The sequence below is a fragment of the Apteryx mantelli genome, chromosome 27, assembly GCF_036417845.1.
Source record: "Apteryx mantelli isolate bAptMan1 chromosome 27, bAptMan1.hap1, whole genome shotgun sequence".
Lineage (NCBI taxonomy): Eukaryota > Metazoa > Chordata > Aves > Apterygiformes > Apterygidae > Apteryx > Apteryx mantelli.
Window position 1 is genome coordinate 720,732 of NC_090004.1, and position 18,483 is coordinate 739,214.

The following is an 18,483-nucleotide window of genomic DNA, read 5'->3' on the forward strand; positions in this document are numbered from 1 at the left end:
TATTTTTATTATATTGCAAGTTCAGTTGATAAAGGTAACTGCATATTCAAGGTTTTTGGTGGTTTTTTTTTTTTACATAGACTTGCATGACATTCAGTGTTTTCTCGCCAGCAACCGCTACAGCCAGATTTTATGTGCATCCCCAGGACTGGAAGTGGTAAATAACATTGAGAACAGGGCAGTCAAAAACTGCCAGGACCACTCAATAAGCTGGGCCACTGCAAACAAAATTCATTTCAATGCTGAATGCAAGGTTGTGCACTCAGAAAGAGGCAGTGTTGTGGTCCCAGTGAAGCAGGGGAGCTGTATCCCTGAGCGGCAGCTGGAAAGGGTGCAGGATTTGGGGAGTGCTGCCTCTGGGTGCTGTATCGGCGAAGGGGGGCTGATGAGCCCCCTCAGTGCATAAACAGGCGCACAGTAGTCCCGGAGGGAGGAAGGGGGCTATTCTTCACCTTCCTATATAGCATCGGTATCAGCAGCTCTGAATCTGGGCCCACTTATACTTTTCATGCTTTAAATGCAACAGCTAAAATGGAAATGGTGAGGAAGGGAACTCCCCAAATAGCTAAGAGTTGGAGCAGTGCAAGGCAAGCAAAAGGCCAATCTACATGACCGAGTGGTTGTTCCGGGCATTTCTGTGAATCTAAATACCTTGAGGCCAGACCTGAGCATTTGAGACACACCTGAAAGACAAGGAAATCTAGAGAGAGATGAGGAGGCACTTGCCAGCACTGATGCTGTCAAATCCCAGCTCTGGGCAGTTAGAAGTCTCCTGCCTCCGGTGGGAGTGTTTAAATCAGAAAGCAGAGTTTCATATCGCTATTAGAGCTTCCACCCTGCAGATCTCCTGGTGTCTTTCATCAGTGAGTTTGGTATTTTACTGTATTTTGGTTCTCTGGGTTTTACAAAAGAGCTTCCTCAGACCCTGAAATTCAGTGACATGAATGTGCCCAGAGTCGGTGTCAGAGCCTACGCAGGGCTGAGCAGAGGAAGGATGCAGATTTCTGATGAAAACCCCTCTCCAGCCCAGAACCTCCTGGGCTTTCATTTCCTCTAAGATCTTGGCAGTGGCAGGACAGCACACTTTGTTTTGCAGTTGCTATAGCCTTTGCTAATGCTCCCCTTCCCCCAGTGCCAAGACGTCCTCACTGGCTTCTCCTTTCAAAGCCATGGACTGGCTGCCGGCCAATCTCATTGGCGTGCTTTTATTTTGTTTTTAATTTCAGCTCCCAGAATCAGTCTCATGGGCTAGAGTATTAGGAAAGCTCTGACAGGTTCACAAAGGAGCAGGTTCCCCTGTCCATCTCTCCCATTGCTCATAAGGAAGGGAGAAGGAGAGAGGAAGGTGGGCAGCAGAGGAGAGGAGGCTGCTGGAGCCTCCATCCCAGCACAGATTGATAACATCACTGCAGGAGCCTGATCTCACCCCCTGGGTCACCCGATGTGGCCCAGCGCAGAGGGAGCCCGGCTCTTCCCTGGTCCCCAGGACCAGAGAGGGTAGCACATTTCCCTGCTCCGTACAGCTAGCTCCTCGGGTGTAGCCCACTCCTGCTCAGGCAAGGCAGGGTCTCCCAGGTCTGCTCAGTGCCACTGCTGTAACGGCTCAAACATACTGGCAGTGTCTGGATCCAGTTTTGCTCAGTTGGCTCCTATGCCCCTCCAATACCCTGTGCTGCTGCCACGTAGGACAGAGGTGACTTCTTACAAGCTGAAAGTGCACGGTGCACTCAGTCCCACAGCCAGAAGTCACCCATGCAGAGACAGGGGGAGTGGATCAAGGATCTGCTGGCCTGAATGCTGTTTCTGAGGATTTGGGATTTCAGATGGGGCCACTTAGGTGGATCAGCTCATGACAGCTGCTCTCTGGCCCATCTGGGACTGAGCATGCGAGGGAGAGAGACTCCAGCCTGGGTTCTCACTCTTGTCATCAGAGCCTGTGCTGTCTCCATGCATCCCCAGATGTTTCAGAGCCTCACCTGAGCAAGGCCCGGGGCAGCAGGACATTGAGGTTTGCACAGCAGTGAGCTGAGTGCCTGGCTGGGGCTCGTGGTGGCTGCCATGCACCCACATGAACAGCCTGCCTCTTCTCACCGCAGGCCACCGTGCTGAGGCATGTGCTGGGTGCTCACCCCTGTAATGACTTTGGCAGAGACTGTCTGCGCCCTCCGGAGGTGGAGGGAAGGAGGGATCTCAAGAGCTGACCCAGGCAATGAAGCTCAGATCAGTGCCAGACCTTTGCCTGCCCTTGTCTGGGGACTTCCAGCCACTGGCATGGACAGAAGGTGGTTTCCAGTGCTGCGCTGGCTGCCCCAATTCTGTACAGCCCACTGCCTTGGGGCCTCAGCAGGGCCATACAGCCACACACAGCCTCTTCCCAGCCTTGGGGATTGCCCGAGGCCCAGCAGGCCAGAAGTTGGTGTCTCAGCAGAATAGCATTGCTGCTCTGCACCTTACTCCTCTGTCAGTGCCCCATTTCCCCCAGCCGATGAGGAGGTTACGTATCCTCCCAGGGAGTCAGGGCTACCCACTGTCTCTGTGTCTGCTGAAGATCCCTGAGATAAAAGGAGACTTGGCATGGCTGTATGCCCAGCTCTGTTTAGCCCTGACGCAAGTGCAAAGGAGACTGTGCTAGGGAATGAGTTTGTCCATGGGATTTACAAGTTTTCTGGTGCTTCCTTTTCTCAGAGTTATTAAGTCAATGCTCTCCCAGCTTCTGCCATTCGGCTGTTCAGAAGAAGGATGTCCAAATGATTTTTAATCCCTGATCTAACCAAGGACAGGGACTGGGTTCCAATTTGGTCTTTAGAGAAGAACCCCAACTTCTCTCTCTTTCAGGATCATTAGAAGTGGAGATACTTTGAGGAAACAGCTCTAAGGACTTTCCAGATCTTTGCTGTGGTTACTTGCCTTTCCTCTACAGCTTTTTTTATTTCTCATTTCCTTTGAGCTGATGTCACACATTTCCTCTTCTCTAGTGACACTGCAGTTACAGTGCCATTACTCCCATTCTGGTGTCCTGTTCTTGAGAGCTGTCTGTGCGGAGACCTTTTGGCCCCAGGTCAGAAAAAGTAACATCTGGAAGAGGACCAAGGACCCTCAATAAGACATCCATCACTGCTCTACTAAAGCTGAAAATGGACATATCACACTGAATCCATTCAACTGTGGTAAGCACAAAATAAAATTTATTGGTACTGTTCCTCCTGGAAGATGCTTTTGCTGATGACATAGCTTGCGTTAGTGTGATCTTTGCAGCTTGCAGCCATGAGCCAGAAAATCCTTACTGAGAGAGCATGGCCCATGGGAGAAAGTGTTGAACTGGGAGCAGAGTCTGCAATTGCCCCAGCCATGCTCTGTTGCACAGTGGTTTACTTCCCTCTCCTTTTCTGTGTACAGTAGAGTTGATGAGATAAACCACTTTGGATTATTGGTTGGGGCACTAGGTAGTGGCTTAGTCTAGGGCTGCCAGGAATTTTGGTAACACAGTGCAGCCTGTTGCAGCAGAGAATGGCACCCACATCTGTCAGCTCACACCCTGACCACTGCATGTCGTTCTCTCTTCTGCTGGCATGGAGGATATTTATGTATTTTTTACAAAGGGGAACAGTATCAGCAGGAAAGACTGAGATCCTCTATACCACACGTCTGAGCCTAGAGTTTAGGACATTTTCTGAGTACACAGGAGATGTGAATTTGAATTCCTCAGGCTGAAGAGGGAAGTGGGTTATTGAGTAAATTTAGAGGGGAACGGTGCCATGTTCTCTTCTAGCCATATTTTGTAGCATTTCTGGCTTGACAAGTGAGAAGGGGAAAACAGCTCCCTCGTAGTTTCCTTAAGGACCTTGTCATTGGCACTGCACAGCCTAACATTGTCATGACACGAGTTCTATCAAATCCTGCTGGAGCTGTACAAGGCATTGCCATCTCCCACTGCCCATCCTGCATCTCTGCTGGAGGTTTCTGCTCCATATCAGACTTAACAATGTAAAGCATGTCCTCGCATTCATCTCTGCATGTCAGAGCCCAGCCCTTTAGCTCAAGCCTATCCTCCTTAGGTGCAGGGCTTTGTAGTGGAGGGGACATGCAAGTTCACTTTCCCTCCTGCCCCATCTGCTAAATCTGGTAGACCTGGAGAGCCCATCAGTAAAGTTTACCCAAGAGCTCCTGGGTAAAGTTTGGAGGCAGCCGTGCCCACGTGCAGCCTCAGAAATGGAGGGTTAAAGGGACTTATCAGTGGCACAATCATGAGGGACTTTGTGAATAACAGCTGTGCATATGTACTAGATGTGGGCCCTTCTCTCCTTGTGAATTTTGCTAGGGAGATGCATTGCCTTTTCATTTTCCCCACCTTGGGTATGTTCAGATCGGGTGCTACAGTGACAGAGCATCTTTAATTTCAAAGATTACAGCCCCAGGCACCAGAATTATTTACTGAAGTTGGCAATTAGTCAGAACATTGGGTTTAAGATGCAAATTTAAAAGAACCATAAGGTCTCTAATGATCTTAGCTAATTAGGACTTCATTTTCCTTCTTATTCTAACATTTGAATAGTGTGTCAACACCAGGCTCTCCACTAGTCTCTCTTGCCCGTGCATGGCTTCACCCCTTGCCTGAAGTATCTGTATCTGCTACCAGTGCTCTGCTGAGCTGAGGGATGCGAACCCTTACAACTGGCATATGTCTTTACCAGAGATGGTCTCTCCATGAGTAGGAGAGTTGGGCTTGGACACAGATGTTTATTTAAGGCCATGTTGTGTCAATTACCACTTTTAATACATAGATGAGGCTGTTGAAATGGAGGGAACAGAGCCTCAGCCACTACCTGCTCTGGGGCCTCTCTGCTGAGCAACAGGGAGTGGAGACACGTTCTTCCTCAGGGACGTGCCAGACCTCTGCGGCCAGACCCCAGGCATCATAGCCTAGGGCATCCTCAACTCCTAGATATCACTGCCTGAATCAGCTGCTACCTTCTAAAGACTGATGGTTTCTCAGCAGGATGGCAGAGGTCAAGGTGAAAGAGAACAGATGCGTGTGTCACCTGTCCAACTGCTAGTACTGCCACAGGTACCTGTTAATTCCTGGGCTTCTGGGCCTCTCCACACTACATAGACCTTGGCAGAAGAATTGAGTTTAAAGACTTTCAAACCCCAGTGCTATCTGGCACCCAGCAGCCATGTGGAGAATCAAGGCCAAGTTGTAGACATCTGTAGTTGTCATGTTGTTAGGGCCACTGTGAGGGGCAAGAAGAAGAGAGGCTCGGGAAGGTGAGGGGCGAGAACTGAGAGAGGCTTGGGAAGGTGACTGCAGCCTTCCTCTGCTGCCAGCTGGGAGGAAGTTCCAAGGGGTTTGCAGAGTTTTCTGAAGAGAGGGAGAGCTTTCCTGAGCTAGAGCTGACTTCCCCATTTGCACAGGAAAATTGCAAATGGGCAGTGAGGAACCAAGAGCATGTGGGCACAAAGAGTGACTCAGTTCAGGGAGGGTGAGACGAGTGTTCATGTCTCTGCTGCTGGGGAAGATCCAGAAAGTTTTGAGGCAGGAGGATGACTTTTCAGCATTTTTGACTTTTTTGGTGAAAAGCATGTTGTCTAGGGGGCTGGCAGAGCCAAGGCAAGCACCTTTGCAATGTGCAGCACCCAGCATTCCCATCATAACTCGCACAAGATGTGTAGGCATCATGACCGGTGGTACACTTTACTTCCAAGCTAAACCACCATTTTCTGCATTTTACAAACCCTGGGACTAGCAAGATCAGACTCTGTTGGCTCAAATTATGTTACAAACCTAGTGTGTCTGCCATGACCAAGCAACCCAATATCCTTGGCCATGGCTCTCAAACTCATTTACCTGTATTAGTCAAGTTATCTTCCCATTGCTTTTAGAGGGAGAGAAATACTAAGAGATTTGCAGCACTGTGTCACAGAGAGGTGAGGGCCTGCTGAGCATCACACAGGGAGTTAGTGCTAGAGTCAAGAGCTGATGTGTATTTCTCTGGGTAGTAAAAGCAGCAGATTACAGTCTACAAGGAATTAGACTGAATACCACGTGAATCTGAGAAAAAAATACCGTACAACATTGATGATGCAGGAATTTGATGTGTTGAAACTGTCAGCTAGATCTGAAGAAATACTAATTGAGGTAGGGACAGGTCATATTAAAATCCTGAAGGTATCTCTTTAGGGCCAGTGTTTATCAATAGTCTTGCCAGGGACACAGGGGAGTACAGAACTGCTGCTGCTAACACTTGGAGCCGATGTAAAAAAAGAGATGGAGCCAGATGGGTTCTACAACAACCTGAATTCAAAATGATGGCACAATAGGCAACAGCAAGGCTTTTAAGAGAGATTTAAGAGAGTTTAAGAAAAAACGTATCTAAGAATCAAGATAGAATTAATAACTCATCTTTTACATCATTTGTTCAGTAAAAAAATGGAGTTCTGGTAGCCTATGAAGTGAATGTGAGATCCTGCGGTGCTTACAACTAAGAAAACCAAATGTAATCTTTACAACTATAAGCAGCAAAATGTCAGGAAGGAGTAAGTAGAGGGTGATTCTGGAAATGCCCCTAGTGTTACATTTGTACCAGATATTGTCCCAGTCTTGGAATTTCTAGTTTAAGAAAAAAGTAGGCAAATCAGAAAGTATTAAGAAAGAACCACAAAAAAAATGAGAGACTGAAAACCTACTTTGCTTATAGCAAAAAATTAAGAAGCTCAGTCTATATAGCTTGAGAGGGAGTAGAATAAGAGTTAATTTTATCTGTCATAAGAACCTTCATGCAGAAAAGCAATCTGAGATTAGAGATTAGAGATCTGAGATCTGCAACGCAGCAGACAACACTGGATTAAGATGCAAAGGCTAGTATGACATGGCAATGGGATTGAAGAGAGGACCAAGGAGACGGGGCATGTGCCTGAGGCTGGAGCCACGGCAGGGGGGAGAACTCCTGTGGTCACAGACAGCTGAAAATGAAAGCTGGGTTTTGACTTAGCTATGGCACCGTGTTGATCAGCTGGTTTTATCCTTTACATTTTTAGGCAAGAAGAAAAGTTATAAGAGGAAATTCTGCATCAGAAGCACCAGCTCAGCAGCACAATGTCTGGAGAGGACAAAGATGGTGCTGAAAACATCCCATGCCAGATGATAGACTCTGAGTTTCGCTACACCCTCTTCACTGTTTTCTACAGCATCATTTTCATTCTGGGCTTTGTTGCCAACTGCTACGTGCTCTGGATTTTCAGTCGTATTTACCCCACCAAGAAACTCAATGAAATCAAGATATTCATGGTGAACCTGACAGTGGCTGACCTGCTCTTCTTGGTTACAATGCCTCTGTGGATTATTTACTATCACCACCGTGGAGACTGGATCATGCCTGGGTTCCTCTGTAGCGTGGCTGGCTGTTTATTCTTCGTTAACACCTACTCTTCTGTTGCCTTCTTGATGGTCATTACATATAACCGCTACCAAGCCGTGACTAATCCCATTAAGGCTGCTCAGTTCACCACCCAGAGAAGGGGTATCTACTTGTCAGCAGCTATCTGGATCATAACAGTGGGCAGTTCTTTGTATTATCTTTTTGACGATAATACTAACAAAACAGAAATCGACTCAGTGAATTTTACCCGGTGTTTTGAGTACTACAGTAACTCTGCTGGCAGTGTTCCAGCTGTTCTTGCCATTCATGTGATCATCTGCATCCTTTTCTATATAATTTTCTTATTTATCTTAGGCTGGAACATCGTCATTATCAGGACCCTCTTCTCTAAGTCAATGCAGCAGCGGAAGAGCACTCACGTCAAGCAAAGGGCACTCTGGATGGTTTGCACGGTGCTGGCTGTGTTCATCATAAGCTTTGTACCTCATCACATTGTGGACCTGCCTTGGACCCTCACTGTTCTGGAACAGTGGCAGAAGGACAATTGTGACTTGCGCAGACAACTCAATGACGCTCACCAGGTGACTTTGTGCCTCTTAAGTATGAACTGTGTGTTGGACCCAGTCATCTACTGCTTTCTCACCAAAAGGTTCCAGAAGCATCTTTCAGACAACCTGAAAAGCATGAAAGGTAGTCGCAAGTGCTCCAGGCAAACCACAGACACAATGATTGACACCATTCACCAGGAGGATGCCATCAGGATCTAGCACAGTCCTGTTCTGATTGCAGAGACTGAGATATATGAATCAGTCACCTGTCTTTTCTCAAGAGGACGCAGTGAGGAATGCAACAGAGGACCAGGATCTTACATTTCCTTTTTTTCCATTAGAAAAAAGAATGAACACTCATTTCTTCTATCAGATGCAACTGGCAGAACTGGAACCTGTCACAGGCTGGCACAAAAGTACCTTCTATCTTGGCTGGTGTTCCATGAGCACTGAGAACAGCTCAGACAATCTGCTTTTATGTGAAAGAAATCTGCCATTGACTCTTCCCAGTGAATGGCTAAAAGCTGAATGCACTGAAAATATCCATTGTGTCAGCCCAGACAGGGCTGTCCCTGGTCCTTTGCCTGCCCAGCTCCCATGAGGAATCCAATCGCAGAGCTAAAAGAGACTCCTAAAAGACCTGGAGGAACACAATGAGCTGCTAACACCATCAAGTTACTTTTCTGAGCAGCTTGTATGGTTCTGTGAAGAGAGTTTGAGCTGAATAAGCGTTAGAATGTCTAGAAGGGACCTAGTCCAAGGAGTTCCTCATGATGCCATCACGATGGCATCTCTGACTCCTTCTTTGTGTGACCTGCTGGGATTCATACTTGACAGATGCCTGGGAATAGCTATCATGAAATTTTGCCTTCGCTCTCAGCTCTTGAATCAGTCAAGTAACTGGATTAGGAGGCAAGAAAAGGAAGAGAAATTGGCAGTGCCTGGGGAAGTTCTGCCTTGGCCCCTATCCCCGAATAAGCATTATGTCTGAAGGGGACTATTGTCTGCCCTGACTTTCTGAATGATGGCAAAAAGGGCAGACAAGTGGCCTCCTGTGCTCAGAAATTCAATTCAGAAATTCAGAAATTTTTGGCTGACTGCCTGTATCCGTGTAGATTCAATCTCACTTTGCAGTCTCCAGATAATGGGACTGTTGTCCACATGGGCATTAAGAAGAAATAAGTTTAAAATGCTTCAGTATCTTTTTTCTTACTTATTTAAATTCAGGTTATAAAAAGAATCTATACATTATTTCCTTCCCCCAGCCATTTTATTTCTGCTATGAAGAAAAGAAGCTGACTAGTTCTTGATATCCTACCACAAATGAAGTATTAGCTTGTGGGCAGGTCCTGGCCACTTTCTGAGTAAGTCAGTGCTGCCACAGTAGCACAGTACAAGTTGCAGATGTGTAATTCACACATTTGAACAAGACTTGGGACTCCTCGCTTAGGGCCAGTTGCAATCAGCAGGGGCCCAGGGCAAAGTGGTTTTCCAGGGGTGCTGACTTTTGCTACAAATCATGAGACACTTGAGGTTCCTTTTCTGACCCAATTGCTCAATCCAGCATGGGAAATAGGGCAGGGAAGGGAACTTTCTTGCTTTTACAACAGGTTTTGGTTCCTCAAACTACATACAAGAGTCTGGTTGACAACAGGAAAAGCCCATCTGCCATGGTGATGCTTGTTATTTATATGCATGAACAGCAGCCTTCCTACACCAGCCAGGCACTGCACAGTCATGCTCAAAGCTTTGCCCTGAATCTGCAGTCATCCGAACCACAGTGCACAGCAAGGGTGGCAGTTTCTTTAACTTAAAAGTCTGGAGCACACTTGCTGGAAGAATTTGCTTTTCCAAGCAGAGCAGCTCCTGCAGCTGGCAGACGGGGTGGAACTTTTCCCTTTTCCCCTCACTATCTGCGGCAATAGCAGAGCTCTCTAGCTTTAGAGCACATTAAGGCTGGAGTTTGGCGGCTCTTAGAGGAAATGGAAAGGGATTATTTTATGTGGAGATTTGATAAGAGCATGCTTTTCTTCTACTTATTCCTGGAAAGCTTGCAAGAGAGCTTACAGTTTGTGCTATTCATTGTGGGTAAATAATATGCTTTACTCCACACAAAACAGCTGCTGAGGCCAGCGTGGGCTCAGAGAACAAATGTGAATTTCTTGCATCTAAGCGAAAGGGTAAATGGAGGAAAAGCCCCTGAGGGACACTTCAGGAGGATATACTGAAGTAATTAAGCTAGTAACCATTTGTTTTTAAAAACAACCCTGAGCTTCTACTTCTGTTCCTGGAATGACTCTTTCAGTTTTACAGGGGAAGCAGTGTTGTATTAAACTGCTTTACTTTGCAATAAGACGGATCCTCAAAAGTTGTTTTAAATAAACTTTGCTCCCAAATGTTTTGCCCTTTATGCTCACATGTCTTCTCATCTTTATTTACAGTTAAGTGAAATGTTGTCAAAGCTTGTTTGATGGTATATTTCAGTTCCTTCTTTCTTTTTTTTAAATTACCAAGCAATCTTTTGCGACAGGCAAAATTAAAATCTCAGGCCAGTTTTGACCCACAAAAAGGGATGGGGAAAGAAAGAATTTCACACAGGAAACAACTTGTGAAACACTTGAGTGCTCCACAAACCAACCAGATGAACAAAAACCAAACTCTCTGACCTGCAGACAGCGAAATTTTCCGTAAAGACAGACACCCTATTATATGGTCTTGACATTCAGGCTGAAAGAAGGCACAAGCACTTCAGATACTTTTGAATGTGTTGTAATAAAAGTTAAGACAAAATAGAAAAAATGGGGGTGGGAGAGACAGTAGGGGACAAGCAGAGCATCCCATGACTCCCGGCCAGAGAACGGCGGCCATTTCCACCTCATCCACTCGCAGCCGCGCAGTGTCCGGCACCTGCAGTAACGGTTACCTGTTTTATTCTAGTTCTGCAACACCCTAACTCCCGGGGGATGAACTAACGGCGTAACCGGGAGGGCGGCCCTCGGCCCGATGCCGCCTTGGGCCTGGGCCGGGTCCCGGTCCCGTTCGCCCCCGGCAGCGGATCTGTGTAATGGGGAGGCGCGGAGCAGCCGGCAGCTGCCGCCGCCGCCACAACGGCCTGGCGCGTGACCCCAGCGCCGCCACCGCCTCGCGGAGGTGGCGTCACTTCCGTCGCCGCGCGGGCTCTGCTTCCGGGTCGCGTTGCCGCTGGCTGGGGGCGAGGAGCTGCTCGGCGCCGCCGCTGCCATGTCCCCCGCGGGACTCGCTCCCGGGCCCGGCTCCGGAGCCGCCTCTCGGTAAGAGCCCGCTGAGGGCGGCCCGCAGCCCGGCCGCGTCCGGGGCTGCCTGCCCGCCCGCCCGCGCTCCTTGCCCGGCACTGCTGCGGGGAGGGCGGCGCGCCTCCCTACGGCGTGCGCGCTCGCCCCGGCCCCGGCGCTGGGCCGCGCCGCGCCGCGCCGCCCCGTCCCGTCCCCTCAGGCCGGCCGGGGCGGCACCGCCGGCTGGCCCGGGTCTCCCGGCGCCCGAGCGAGCCCCTGCTCGTCGGCCGTCGGGACGCAGCCAGAGGCGAGCTGGAAAAGGCGTGTAGACAGCGGTGTGCGTCTGCCCTTTTTTCATCACACGGGAGCGAGGAGATGTTCAGGGGCGTTGCAGTAGAGCCGTGCAGGTCCGTAACAGGTAGTGCTGCTGTAGACCCAACATTTACTGCGATGGGAGTCTGCTGCGCCCCGGAACACAGTGGGACCCGAGTCAGTCTGGGATGTTGTCAGCAATCCTGGGTACCACAGCTGCTGGGGGTGTTGCTCGAAGACCTGTAAAGGCTGCAGAAAAGTGCTAATCAACTCCGTTAGCTTAGGTAATGAGGACTGGCTTGTGTAAGATAATTGGGAAAAAGAACTTGCTGTGGATGGTTTGGGATGTGCCTAGAGTTGGTGGGTTGGACGCAGGGCCAGCAGTATTAGGTACCTCCAGCTCAGGGCAGCTTTGCCCAAATTGTTGTCTTTGCAACAAGTTAGTTAAACATATTGGCGCTTCTTAGCACTTTGGATGGGTTCAGGAACTTGCACTCAAGCTTGTGCGGACACAGCCAAAGGATGGGTTTGGGCTTGGCAGGGCCATTCTCAGTTGGTCTTCCTAAGCCCTGTTGGGTCCAGCTCAACTCTGCTGGATATTCCTGATTCTGGGAATGCTGTGCAGGGATGCTGGAGCTTTATGCAGAGGCAGCTCAAACATAGCATGCCTTATTTATTTGGTCTCTGCACTGCATGATGTGGCTAAATTGTTTCCAGACTAGAACTAGTCCTTGATGCAGTGTGGCTGTATTAAGTCAGAGGCAGCACCATGCAAATAAGTACCTCACTCTTTGCATGCAGTTATGAGCTTTTGCTCTCATAATACACTTAATCTGTAGTCTGGTGACTTCCAACTGGTAATTGAAAGTCAACCATACTTACAATTGAGATAAGATTTTTATCTGCCTCTGTTGTTTGTTTTCTTGCCTTTCTGTCTGTTGCAGACAATTTTAAATTCAAGATGCTGAATAAAATAGGTTTCTCTTTGGAATCATGATAATTCACATACCTTGAGTCACTCTTTTCATAATTAGCTACTTTTATAAATGCATAAGAGATAGATACGCTTTGACAGGTCAGTAGTTTGCCAGGTTGAGAAAGTTACTATCATGTTTATTTTTTTAAAATCACCTCCCTGTGTTTTGTTTCTTACTTAGATAAGTTGTGCAGTAATTCTAATGACTTATAAACTACTAGCCCTTAATCTCAGTTACCTCTGAGCCTTTAAATGCTTAGAAGTGAGAATGTACCTGTGTATTGTTGGTTTGTGTGGCAAACTGAATTGCAAAACTGTTGCGTGCATGTTACACTTATGTGTAACAGCTGTAATAATTCCTGAATAATTAGTGACTTTATCAACTTCTGAAGGTTTTTTAGCTTTTCAAGACTTTCACCTGTAAATGTCAAGATGCTGAATGAGTTCTGAATGGAATATGTCAGCAGATACTTTACTGAAGGGATTTTCAAGTTTTATGTGAATGGGATAGAGTATCTCTAAAGCGAATTAATGTACTGTTTCCTAGCTTTCACGTACTGAAGGATAGTTAATATGACTAAGTGTAACTAGATGCTTAGCCTATTACTCTAAACAAAGTTTTTTGTTGTTTTTTTTAAATAGGAGATGGTATTCCTGCATTTATGCTGAACTGGGTTTGGCTCAGGATCTAGGGAAAGACAGGAAGACTGGGTAAAACATACTGAAATATTTTCATTAAATGGAAAACCTAGGAAGGAGTTTGTTCTCCTGTGTAAGTCATGTTATGCATGGTTAAAGGCTGACAGCAACTCACTGCAGACATGAGTAATTCAGTGCATGTATTCTTAGCTGTCAGAAATAGGAATAATTTTTTTTCTTCTGGGCAAGTCTGTGCTCCTGTTTTTCTTGTAGAAATGGGATGTTTGTTACAACTTGTATTTGATAGGCTTAGCAATAGCCCATATTTAGATTCTTGACAATCTGCAGACCCAGTTACTGGGTCTGCAAAACCCTGAAAAAGGAGCTGTCAGGATGGAGGTCTATAGGAAACTCTGAGGGCTTAAATGGAATCGTGATAGGATTTAACTAGTATTTTGTGTATGATATTTCACCCAGCACTGTCCAGAAACAACCCACCTTCAGGCAATGTTCTCCTTTATAGTAGCTCATGAGTGTTTTCATGTAGTGCATGACCAGTGGCACACACTGGTGAGTCCTAAAAACTACGTTAAGGAAGGTCTTTTTCAGGTTTTCCTTGCTTTGTCTTATCACTAATTTGTTCTCCATTTCCTTTTTCTTAATTTATCTGTATTTTTCTTACTTAATTTTTTTAAAGGGCAGCAAAACAAGCGGTTTCTGAGAAATGTTCTCTCTGGTGGCCCCTATTTAGCAGCGGCTAAAGGGTAGTTCATAGGATGCTGTTCTACTGCTCCAGCACCTGAGGGAGTAACTGCAAATCCTTTGTTCCTTCTTGCAGCAGCATCTATAACTTCAGTGAAGGTAGTGCTGCTGGTAGCAAGCAGTCAGATTTCCTCCTTATACGTTGCCCAAATCTGATGGTTAGGATAGTGCTGCAGGGAGAAAACACAGTGTCATAACAGGCTGTTCAATGTATGGTGTCATCTGGAGCTATACCACACAGGTCACTACTGTGTTGTCTTTTCCAGGTTGTTACCAATCAGTCCCTCGACTAGGCTATATTCCTAGAGTACAAGCTGTCTATTTAGAAAAATAATCTAGTATTGTGAGGAAGCTGATTAGGCTCTTTTTCCATCTCTTAAATAAACCATTGGGATTAAGGATATTGGCTAATCTATTTTCAGAGATGACTAAATAGTTCTTCAGTTCTGCAGAAGATGAGTCTCTCTTCCTGAAGTTATGAACTTGTGCCCTGTTTAGAGAGCTACTCTCACATTCCTAGAGCTTCCTTCTGAGTTTTGAAGACTGTGCTGTTTGTACTCGAATATTGATACTCCTGCTTCTTTGAGAGCCACCGATTGGAATGTAGCATAAAGTGTAGCTTTAATCCCTGGGTGATGATTCATATTTCTATGAATATCATACCGTCATGTGTAATTCCATGAAGATTTTACAAAATAGTCTGACACTAGTATCTGCCCTGTGACAAATACTTTGTTTTGTTCTATTTGAGAGAGCTTAAGAAATTCCTTGTTAACTAAATATAATTGATTTAAGATGAGCAGGAGAGAAAAATACACATTCAGGACCAGCATCACCTGGAAAAAGAGATAATTACTTTTTGCAGAGTAGGAAAGAAGAAAGTGACAGAACTGTTTTCAGAACCTTACAGAAGTGTTCTGAAGTAGTCTTAACACTGGTTCACTAACAAAATTTCCCCACATTGCTTTCCTGATAAAGACATAATTGTTCCCATGTACCTATTTGGAAAATATTGTCGCAGAAACCAATCCTGTTGGCTCAAGACTTTGAGGTTTTACGTAGAAGTCTGGTCTCATTTGTAGTATGTCTGATCTTTTGTTCAACATAATTATAAGAGCTCTTGAAATTTCAGGAGTCCTTGCCTTGATTGTTCCATGTGTTTTAAATCCGTATTTCCTGTCCATCCTGAAGTTTTTGTGTACAGGGAGGTGAGCTGGCCTTCCTTCTATCTTCAAGGAAGTTAATAGGGAATACTTTTTTAGTATTGCTCGTATTTTGGAAAACTATAAAAAAAAGACACAAAATGTTTTATTCTTCTTTCTATTGTGTCAGTTTTTTCTATCCAGTAGTTGATCTGTCATGCCAAGCATGCTGCTAGGGTGATCTTTTTGGATATGAAGAAAACTCATTTTCTTGGCTTAAAAAAAAAAATCATTATAAAATACTTAAACTTGCCTGATAAGGGGGAAGCAAAAAGTCCCCATAAGTCAATGATATCACTGCTCTCTGCATTTTGTAATAAGATGGCAATAGTTGGTTGTTGTCTCTGAATTATTAATCTATTTAGTAGCTCTCCAGGACCTAAAGAATTTACATTTATGCTGAAGAAAAAAACAGTACCAAGTTGTTCATTAACTTTCTGTAATCTCTAAATTAACCTTTTTTGTGAATGCTGTTATAAAGGACGTATATAATTGGGGATTGCTGAAAATGTTAGGTCTTAAAGGCTGAATCTTTCAGAACCCATCATGTGTCAGGCAGCTTATTTTTCAATGACTAAAATAAAGGGTGGACTATTTAAAGAGAAAATTTTTGGCAGACACTGCTGGCTGGAACAGGCCTAAGTCAAGAAAGACAGCCCTTTGAGGAATTTCTTGATATTAACAGTTTTTGGAGCTAAAAGGCAGTAGAAAATGTTGTGGACTGTTATTTCTCAAAAGTTACCTTGTAAATATGATAACCAAAAAGATACTAATTACTTGGTGAGATGAGGTAAGAACAGTGCTTGGACTAAAGTACTCCCCGGGATCTTATCTTCTAAGGCCTTTTGCATAATCTACCTGTGTTTGGTCAGAATCCACTTTCCCGTCAGCTGTGCAAGTCACTGAGATTCCATTGTGGCAATCAGGAGTTAAGACAAGATGTCTTTCCCACTAGGCAGACTCATTTGTGAATTGTGCCCGAGCGAGCCACACGTGCTGCTCATAGAAGAGGAAGAACACAATCCAGAGGGTGTATATCATTCTGCTCGTTCTGCCGATATTTTAGTCACGATGTTAGTCACTCACCTGAGCCCCTGGCTTCTCCAGGGATGGGCGCGCAGTCACAAGTGACTGAGCTACCAGGACTTGCCAGGAAGTCACTCATTGCATAAGCTGCAGAAATTAATTGTGCCTGTGCTCCTTGCCTATCCCCATTGTCAAATAAAACTGATTGTAACTCGGCTGAGTGTAAGGTTAAACAGTCTTTGTTTACCTTTGCGGTTAGTTTGGGTAATGTGGTTCACTTTGCAACTCGTGTCAGCGAAAAGTAACGTACACAGTGTTATCACTTGTCACAACTCAGTCAGTTACATATATCTCAGTAAAGCAATGACCTAGTCATTTATCTGTTCAAGTCCATAGTATATTCCAGATTTTAGTCTGCAAGTATCAGAAACTTCAGAACAGACAGTACTATTTTTTCCTAGGATTTATTTGTTGTGTAGTTAGGAATTAATTCTCAATGACAAGGACTGAATAAAATGTTTTTATAGCAATGAAAATATTTTCATGATCTTGTTTACTTCCTCTTGGAATCGAGCAGCATTTGTACGTACCGAAAGGTTAGAGGACCTGGTTTACATGATGCCTGAACCAGTGTATTAATTTGTTCATTTTTTAATGTTGATCAGAGAAACGCACATGCATATGAAGAACCCTCCCCCGAGGAAAGGTGTAGACAAGGTTTGAGTCTCTTCTTGAAACCTCCGTTTTATGAACCCTAAGCTCTCATGCTTTTCTTTGTCACACCTCTTTCCCCCCTCCGTTTAAAAGCTGTAACTCAGGAAATGCATTCAGTTTAAAAAAAAGAAAACCCCAGAGCTTGATGGTTGTCTGTAGACCCCAGACTGTCTCGTTGCTCTTTGTAACAGGTAAAATAGACAGTCTGACTGAGACTTCTGTAGATCATGACCTATATTAACATAAGTTTTGTTCGAGAAAGTTCAGAGTTTTTCCACTGTTCTGCCTTTGTCATAGCTTCACGGTAAAGGCCTTCTTGCTCCTTCAGGGCCTTCCAATGATTTTGCTGTGTAAGTAGCATGAGTCGGATGTGGATTCGGAGACGGATTCTGTTTGTTGTTGCTTCTTGTGGGTGAACCCAGAGGCTCATTAATAGCGCTACCTTTGTTTGAAGGCAGTGAGTAATCCATGCCGGGTTGCTCAATGCACTTCTTTTCTGCGTTTAAATGAAGACTTGGAAGGATGCAAGGGGCAAAGGTATCTTTCTCTATAGTAAGAGAAAAGTTTGAAGTAAGACAGATCAAAAGACTGAAAACTTATGTGGCCAAAATTAAATTGTCTAGAAATCTCTTTGTGTCCTCTGGAGAAGAGAATTGTTGATGTGAATGAGCCATCTCTCATACTCTTGAACTGAAAATACTTTGGATGTGCTAAATATATAGTTTTGTGAAATGACTAGACTGACAGTTAAACAGTTCAAATAAATAATGGCATGAAAAAGAAAAAGAAAATGGGAATGGATGGAAGGACAACAGGGAAAAGAAAGGAAATATGAGCCTGTTTTTTGCTGTAAAAATTTTGTTGTCCTGGCTGCAAGATGTTGCCATATCTTTTGAGGCCTGTATAGAAAACTTGTACTATTTATGTGCCTTTAAATGTAACTTTTTTACTGATTGTCTTAGTCTGGAGAACAGGTGAGCTACATGCACTCACAATAAAGGAATCATAACCCTTTCTTTCTCTTTTTATAACAAAATAGTGCAGTACATACTCAGGATCAGCTCAGAGATTCTTAGGTTAACATGTGAGTTGGTCACTGGTAGCATCCATGTATTATGATTTATACTGAAGAGGAATGAACCAAACTAGCAGGATAGAAAGAGGGTATGGGAAGAAATAGGACCTTTGGGGTGGAATCTGGAAAAAAGTCATCAGAGGTCTCTTTGCCAAAATTGTACCTAGCAAAGGATATGATACTTCCATTTGTGAGATGTTTGCTGTTATTTGTAACTTAGCTGACCTGCCAAGAGCAGAGAGAGAAAAGGATTTTGCCAGTGAGCTGTAGCATGAAGATACAAGAGCATCTTTTACCATATGGGTCTGCATTTGTTTGATAAGTATTAATAATAATACAATGTTAATTACAAGTTTGGGGGTTGTTGAATTCCAAGTGTGTTCTTTCTGGTTCTAGGTGATTCTTGACACAATAGTATTATTTAATGGTAGGTATTATATCAATTAAATGTGATTAGGGATGTCTTTTTGATAGTGGTTGTGGGGAGCTACTGTGATTGGCATCAGATGATAACCAGACTGTAGCAAGCATCTCTGAGACATGGCAGAAGGAGACTGTCAATGGGATGCAGTATTGTCAGGGTACCAGCTTTATAGAAATGG

The 18,483-nt window shown here is 45.0% G+C and overlaps 2 protein-coding genes across 4 annotated transcripts in view; both read left to right on the forward strand.

Moving 5' to 3' along the window:
• The first annotated feature begins 3,147 nt into the window (after nt 1–3,147).
• Nucleotides 3,148–10,285, forward strand: PTAFR (platelet activating factor receptor). Its single transcript, XM_067311388.1, has 2 exons — nt 3,148–3,167; nt 7,036–10,285. The coding sequence occupies exon 2, from the start codon at nt 7,094–7,096 to the stop codon at nt 8,141–8,143; it is 1,050 nt and encodes a 349-aa protein (XP_067167489.1). The 5' UTR covers nt 3,148–3,167; nt 7,036–7,093; the 3' UTR covers nt 8,144–10,285.
• An 850-nt stretch (nt 10,286–11,135) lies between these two features.
• Nucleotides 11,136–18,483, forward strand: part of EYA3 (EYA transcriptional coactivator and phosphatase 3) — a 65,121-nt gene continuing 57,773 nt past the window's right edge. For all 3 annotated transcript variants that reach the window (XM_067311480.1, XM_067311481.1, XM_067311485.1), the window contains exon 1: nt 11,136–11,214. The gene's annotated coding sequence lies outside the window, so the exon portion shown is untranslated. The remainder of the gene's footprint in view (nt 11,215–18,483) is intronic.